The 8,309-nt window shown below is 37.1% G+C and overlaps 1 protein-coding gene across 1 annotated transcript; it reads right to left on the bottom strand.

Annotated features, from left to right (window-relative positions):
• Positions 1-6: 6 nt before the first annotated feature.
• On the bottom strand, positions 7-8,058 carry LOC104515098 (transportin-1; the record flags this gene model as incomplete). The annotated part of the gene is made up of 9 exons (XM_010158948.1): positions 7-23; positions 238-336; positions 1,465-1,552; positions 1,648-1,806; positions 2,019-2,126; positions 2,896-2,982; positions 5,410-5,581; positions 6,527-6,752; positions 7,906-8,058. Coding segments are annotated over 9 exons (1,109 nt in total), but the record flags the coding sequence as incomplete, so codon positions are not given.
• Positions 8,059-8,309: the final 251 nt, after the last annotated feature.

The raw sequence follows: 8,309 nt of genomic DNA, 5'->3' as shown, positions 1-8,309 counted from the left end.
AATATAAGGCTGCATCTCTATACCTGAAACAGCCAAAAAGAAACATTCAGAAGAAAATGGTCATTAATATACACAATATACTTAGATCTGGTACATTGAACTTACTGACAAGGATGAGAATATTAAATTTAATTTAAATTTTAACATGAAAGTATCACTAAAAATAAAAAAACCCACCCAGACAAAACATTCTAAATGTGCAATGATTTAAAGAAAAAAATAAATTGAAGATCTCACCCATCTGGATGGAGATTTCTCCAATTGCCCAGGTAGCATTGTTACATACAGAAATGAATTCAGGGTTTAGGTTGGTTCCCAAGATGGGCATGAAATCAGCTAGGAAGAACAATATTTTAAAATCTCATCACACAATACAACCACCTTGCCCCATTACTGTAAGATCATGGCAGGGAGGAAGTGTTGGGGAGAACCAAAAGTTTTTTAAAAAGCATGTAAGTACATTTAAATTCTTGTAAAGCATTCCACATGAATTAGCAAGAGCTGTATTTAACCTGAATTTTACAACCTAACCAAATCAATGCAAATATTTTCAAACAATGATTTAAAAATATTTCTAATAGGCTTTAACTTTATGTAACTCTAGAAACCTTTTTTCTCCTCTTCCCAGGGGTGGGGGAAGAAAAAACACACCTGGATAGATATGTATTCAGCTGTGCTAAAAACACCCAAAACAACATCCCCTCCCCCAACCAAACCAAAAAAAGCAAATAAAAGAAAACAGAACCAAAACAACAACAAAACCCCAAACACAACACCACCCCACCAAAAAAAACAAACAACAGCCAACAACAATGAAGCCTTGAAGGCAAATCACAGCCTTGATTAAATTTTAATAAATGATATCAGTGACAAAGAGAGATTATAACATCTGCCAAATAAATTTTAAATTCCAAGCCTATCCAAGCTTTCATTTGTAAAGTTAAGTGTGTCTCAAGAGTATCTGAGGGAAGAGACAATGAACGTTGTGGAAGTGTATAACTCATGATACTTCCCTAATGAAATTAAAACCAAACCAAACAAAAAAAAACCCCACAAAACCTACCCTCTAGCCAAATTTTCTAATTTCAATATATATAAATTATATGTAACAATATATTCTAGTAGAACAAAAAAAGCTACAAATTCAAGAATTTTTCAAAGAAAGCACCTGTTCTAATTGAAGTCCAAATACATCTGTTTTGCTGTATTCCAGCACTACAGGAAGCATGTTACATTATAAAAATCAAGCAGCAAAATGAACTTTTGCACTGCCTACAAAAAAACAACATGACTTAAACACAGTTCAAAGGAGAAAAGACTACACATTCTTGATGATAAAGGAAAATGAAAACTTGCAACACCATGACAAGGCAAGCCACAGAAAAGGGAACCCAACAATAGCTAAACAAGCCTCTTATCAGTTTGTAAAACATGTTAATTATTTAATATGTAAAAGGAACATACCGATGCAAGGATTAACGTGCTGAAAACACACCTTTGTCAGATCACCTAACAGTGCAAAAGAACTTTGCCGTACCTCAGGCATTTTATCCTAAAGAGGGGAAGAAAAAACACTGACAATTCTAGCAGTGTTTCCGATTCTCTTAAGAAAGAAAATCCTTGGATTAAACAGGTTACTCATCTCACCTGCATGCATTGGTACATTAGTGTCAGGATATTGCTACGAGCCACTAGCTGTTCAATGTTGCCTCCAAGTCCTTCAGCTAAACCACTGAGTAAATCAAGAGCTACAATCATGAAATCTTTATCTGGAGCCTCATATTGGTCTGGCTGAGCATTGTGCAACTGCAACAAATAAGTGCGCATTTTCAAAATGAGTATTAGATTTTCTTAGGGGTATGCATAAAGTAAAACCAAAACAGTTTCAGAACTGCAGCTTCATTTAAATATTCAATGGTTAATACTACAAATCTCTCTGCAAACACGTAACTTTATATAGTTAATACATTGGTTTAAGGAGATAGCCTGAAAATATTGGAATAGCAATTGAAAAATACCATGGCTTGTGCAAGAGTCTTCTGCACCAGATTTACACAACGCTGGTACACAGGTTCACAGTATGGAAGAAAGCCAGATTGCAAGGCAGTAGCAACTGATGACAGGCACTAAAATAAAATAAAATAAATTTTAAAAAAGCAAGAAACACACACTAACTTTCCTCACCTCCCAGAAGTACCTTTTACTTAGGAGAGGTAAATTAAAAGCATTTTAAATATACCCACAAAGTAACCAATTAAGTAAAAATAACCTAGAAAGGCAGTACTGATTAGCTGAGCCCAAGGCAACTGTTAGTTAATTGTTACACTCTCCTACATACATCAGGTGACAAAATTTCTCAGAAGCATCATCTTCTTAGAGGTGGCCAAGAAAGTTCATATGAAGACAGTTAATATAATTCAGCTTGTACTTACACTAAACTTCAGTATCCTGACCATGTACAAGCCCTAACATTACCCAAGAGTTATGAAACAGTTCTCTAGAACTGTTTTCCTGCTTTGCACTATGAAAGTACAGGGAATAGACTACATAGTCTGGTTCATACCTTCAGCCTGTCTGATAATAATTTTAATGGAGGGATGAAAGGAGAGCAAGGACAGAAGACAAGAACAACAGGGGGATGGAACAATTTTTTTTAAAAAAGAATCCTAAAGAAAACACTCAATGGCAGAAAAAAAAATCTAAAATAAATCTGCTAATCCTAATGACATTTCCTCAGTCACAAGATTTTCTCACTACAGTCATAATATTTTCTCCATAATGGGAAATACTCAACACTGTCTGTTTTTATAGTCACACTTCCTAGTAGGAGCATCTTGAGTAATAGAGGCAATTCCTAAAAGAAGTTGATAAAACATATTCAAATTTAACATTTACCTCTAATAAAGGGAAGAGATCTTTATCTTCATCCTTCAACATGTTCCACTTCTGGATTAATGGAGGCATTAGCATCTGAATATATTCCTGTTTAGGATAAAAATGTATCAGCTACTGAAACACTTCATTGCATACTAGTTTATTTCAAAGCTAGAAAATTGATATATTAAGAATTGATATATTCTACTTTTTCAGCAAAATAAAATTGATAGACTGTAATTCAATCATTGTTGCAATATGTGGAAGTAGTTTAATATTAGAATTTACAATTTGTGTGTTAAGATTTTTTGCTGAGGCACATAAATACCTTTGCAGAACAAATCATTTCCTCCAGGTTAGGCTTTGGTGTAAAAACTTTTAATAGCTGCCTGAATTGTTACAAATCTATAAGATTGCCTCAGGGTCCACAGAAAATGTTTTTACCAGCAATGCAATCTGGCTGTGCATCTGCCACCTGTTTATCTCAACCATCTCCCATTGCCCTGATGCTACAATCCTATCCCCGCAAGTTCCTGAAACCTCTTTCTCAAGCAACTACCCATCCATGAAGGAAGTAATTTCTTATCCCTCCAGAAGGGCGCACTTACCAATTCTCTATAAAGAAGTTGTATCTTCCATGCCACTGCTGTCACAGTCATAAAGACATTAAGCAAGGCATCTCTGTAGTACTGTTGCTCACAGAAAGTATACAAAGAGCCAACAGATGATGCCAGCTAATGCTATGTCCAAAGATACAATATTCTAAGTGACTGAAGAAAGTCCAACCATCACCAGGAGCTCCTATTTAGCTTCCTTCTGGTGCTGTCAAATGTCAAACTGGCCAGGGCAAGAGAGAGATTGGAAAAGATGTCCTTTGATGGTGTGGAGTCTTGGATGGCAAGTAAAATGCCATGGCAACAACCCAAATTTTTTCATTCTAGTGTGTCTATGTCATGTATTCAGCAACATGGACGGTGGAATGGAGTGCATCCTCAGCAAGTTTGCCAACAACATCAAGCTATGTGGTGCGGTTGAAACACTGGAAGGAAGGGATGCCATCCAGGGGGACCTTGACAGGCTGGAGAGGTAGGCGTGTGCCAACCTCATGAAGTTCAACAAGGCCAAGTGCAAGGTCCTGCACCTGGCTCGGGGCAATCCCAAGCACAAATACAGGCTGGACGGAGAATAGTTTGAGACCAGCCCTGAAAAGGAGGACTTGGGGGTACTGGTGGATGAAAAGCTGAACATGAGCCAGCCATGTGCGCTGCCAGCCCAGAAGGCCAACCGTATCCTGGGCTGTATTCAGAGAAGCATGGTCAGCATGTCAAGGAAGGTGGTTCTCCCTCCCTATTCTGCTCTTGTGAGACCCCACCTGGAGTACTGCATCCAGCTCTGGGGACCTCAACATAAGAAAGATATCGACCGTTTGGAGCGAGTCCAGAGGAGGGCCACGAAGATGCTCAGAGGGCTGGAGCACCTCTGCTATAGGGACAGGCTGAGAGAATTGGGCTTGTTCAGCCTGGAGAAGAGAAGGCTCTGGGGAGACCTCATTGCAGCCTTCCAGTACCTGAAGGGGACTACAAGGAAGCTGGGAGGGGACTTTTTACAAGGGCCTGTAGTGACAGGATAAGGGGTAACAGGTTTAAATTGAAAGCGAGGAGATTTATACTGGGTATCAGGAAGTTGTTCTTCACAGAGAGGGTGGTGAAGCACTGGAACAGGTTGCCCAGAGAAGTTGTGGATGACCCATTCCTGGATGTCTTCAAGGCCAGGCTGGATGAGGCTTTGAGCAACCTGGTCAGGTGTCCCTGCCCATGGCAGGGGGGTTGGAACTAGATGATCTTTAAGGTCCCTTCCAACCCAAACCATTCTATGATTCTATGATTCTATGTGAAGCACTATAGAGAAATAAAGGCAAATTTCAATAGCCATCATAAGATGCATGACATGTATGCATGTCCTATTAATGAACATACGTATGCTACAAAAAACCCACTACATTTGTCCGTGTATTATCTGTGATTTGTCCAAAGGATTCTGAGTTTTTTATATATGAAAAGCACATCTGTCCCACTCTCCGATAAAGAAATTTCTAATGAAGATGTGCTCCAATACATTGGAAAGACACATAGAGCAGCTTAGTTATACTGAAAGTGGTAAAAAAAATAAAATCAGTCATTAGAAATTAGCACACACATTCCACCAATTTCTTTAAAGTCTAATTTCATATCTCTATTGATATACATATCTCCTCTGAGCTGAAAAATCCTGAATGAGGGAAAAAAGTCACAATAATTAGAAGCACATTTCACAACCCACCACATACACAATTGTTTATTCAAAATGGGAAATATTTGTGTAGTGAGAAAATTATATGCAGACTATGTATTTTACATGTAAATATTTATTATTATTGAAGCCTACACAGAAAGATCATCAGTTCTGTTTTATAACATGTAAAGCACACTACAAAAACCACCAAACCAGTTTTTCAATATAGGACAAGTGCTTCTACAGAACATAAGGTATACTCACTGGTTTATTTAGATGATGTCCTACAGAATCTGCTAGAGTTCCTATAGCATCATAAAGAATGAGCAGGTTTTTATGCTGGTATTTACTAAATGCGAAGACCAAAGTGTCAAGTATATACGCAAGGTAAGGAACAAGCTCTGTACAAGCCTCCTCTTCTAGAGTAGCAAAGGCACTGAATGACAAAAAACCCACCCCAAACAGGTCAGTCAGTATCTTGGAAAAAACAAAACAAGACCACCCCAAAATACCTCATACTACCCATTTCTGTTTAAACATAAACCCTGTTTAGTCCTCAAATTCCTCCAGGGTATGTTTTCAAAATGGTATTACTGAGACAAATTCAATCTGTTTTCATTAAACACAATGATTCAGTTCTTACACTGTGATGAGCAAGATTTAAAAATAATCTTGTAAAACCTGTTATGTATACATGTTATCTAATTCTGCTTTATGAAGAAACTTTCTTGGCAGTCTGTTGTGTACACTCCTGGCCCACGCAAACTGACACGTAAAAGCTTTCTTTCTACACAAGAGGGGTACCCATTCCATTAATGGTGTGTCCATTAAATATATATATGTATTTTTAAATATCAGCAGACAAGGGGGAGAAGGGCATCTTACCTCCAAGCATCTCCTTTCAAGAGAAAGGGAATATCCCTTGAAATAACTATTACTCAAATGATTTGGTAATCCTGAGCTAAATATTAACAACATCACTAATGCAGTGATAGGATAGTTTTCCTTTGTCAGCAGTATTGACCTAGTTTATAGGCATATAAAAGCCAGATTTCTGGCCAATGAGATTTCAAATATTGAAAATAAACAGGTGTCACGTACAGATAATTTCTTTTACTGCAATAGATTGTTTAGTTTGGCGATTCATATACTCTGAAAACAAGCTGGACAAAAGAAATACAAATTATCTGTTTTCATTTTCTTACAACTCGGAGTAATTTGTGACTACTTTAGAAGCTGAACCTATTTCAATTTAAAAGGAAAAAAAAAATACATTGAGAGCTAGAAATGGAGTCATGCATTCATCAATGAAGGCATTGAAATAGTTTTCCATGAAAAAGCAGTGTTATGGATAGCGCTTTTTGTTTAAGCTTTGACTCACCTGCAGGCAGCTTCTTGTACTCTCTTGTTACTATCCAAAATACGCTTTAGCAACTCAGTCATTAACGGCTTCAAGTAGGTGTCTGGGGGTTGACTAACTACCCCGTGTGCATAGCGACTAAGAGTCCAGCATGTAATGGAGCGCACAAGAGCCTTTTTGTTAGAGAGGCACTGAATAAGGTGAGGGATCAACTCAGGAAGATATGGGATCATACCCTGCATGCAGCCTAGAAAGAAAAATATAGCTATTACAGTACAAGAATTAGAAAATGTAATAGGGCTTTTTCTTATTTCATAGAAGGGACATATTTTCATCCTCTATCATGTAGTAATACATTTTAACAATACACAAAGCAAGTCTACCCAATTTATGTTAAGTCCTAAAAAGAAACCTCATCATAAACAATAATTAAAATCCCCAATCTAATTTACATTCATTTCAACTATGTTCTACTTCAGTTATTCCCCAATCCCCAGAAATTCTGCTTTATTAAATGGAGTATAGCAAGAACATCCAAATAAAATTAGTTTATAAAGCTTGGAAGTCTTATGCCAGTCTACTCAAAATGACCAAATCAACAAGTAGAGAAAGATTAGGCCTTGATAACAAATCATCATATCATTAAAAAGGATTCCTCAAGAAATTAAATTTTCTTCTTGTTTTCTCCTAATATCACACAAAAACTAAGCAGCAATAAAAGCTACACACTTCAAGTCAGCAAGGGCTGTAATACACTGAGATTTGCCAGCAGTACTAACTTTTACTTTGCTTGACTTGAAATCAAACCCAACAAAAAATGTTTTCTAGCAACAAAGTATGTTCACTAGGCACTGTAGGAAAAGACAGATAATCCAGACATGGTCCCAAACATATTCCTTCACTTTGCAAAATGAACAGATGCTGGAAATACAGGCAAAAATCCAAGCCTGTGAGTAAATACAAAGAAATGGAAGTTATCACATTTAAATCAGAGAACCATCCATAAAGAACAGCTCAGGGCACTGAAGTCACGGCACTGGTCTTTTCCATTTCTGAAAACACTGAATGAAATGTAAGGTTCAAATTTATTAAATATTCCTGTTGTATCAAATAAAGGTAGTACTTCATGAGAGACCAATAAATATATGATGCAGAATTAAGAAAAGGAGGATTAAAAGCAATCATCTAAGTTATTTAACCTATGAAACATGCATATATTTGAAAATGAAAAATGAAACAAGTAACTGCAGTCACCAACTAGTAGTTGTAGACATTAATCACTAAAACCAAATCGGCTAAAAACATATACTTGTTTGCACAAGTAAATACACCTAGAAGGAATTAGAGCTGCTTTAGAACCAATCAAAAATTCAGCAACCTCATATGCACTTCTGCCTTACCTTCAGCAATTGCCCCAAGAACAAGGATACCAGATTCTTTAACTACCCATTTGGAATGGAAGAGCAATTCCTTCAAAAGGGGCAAGATGTGTGGCAGAAGTTCATCATGAAATACATTAGCCAGGACATCTAGAGCAGCAGCAGAACATTTCCCTGAGGGAAATTAACAATGTTAATCTCTGCTTATTATACAAGCAGTAAGTAGTTAGACAGTATAAACCTCATTTTAACTTTGAGCTGCCAGGGCATTAGGAGGAAAGATACTTCCATGTCATTACAATACACAGGGATCCACTATGCTCTGGAGCAAAGCCACAGCTCTTAGAGCAAATTTTGTAGCATTTTTATAGCCACTTATCGTGGCACACCACTAAAAGGACTTACACACTGGGGATATTATAGCA

This window comes from Eurypyga helias, unplaced genomic scaffold (assembly GCF_000690775.1).
Source record: "Eurypyga helias isolate BGI_N326 unplaced genomic scaffold, ASM69077v1 scaffold25139, whole genome shotgun sequence".
NCBI classification, from domain to species: domain Eukaryota; kingdom Metazoa; phylum Chordata; class Aves; order Eurypygiformes; family Eurypygidae; genus Eurypyga; species Eurypyga helias.
The sequence above is the reverse complement of the archived record's forward strand: the minus strand, read 5'-3'. Positions and strand labels throughout refer to the sequence as shown.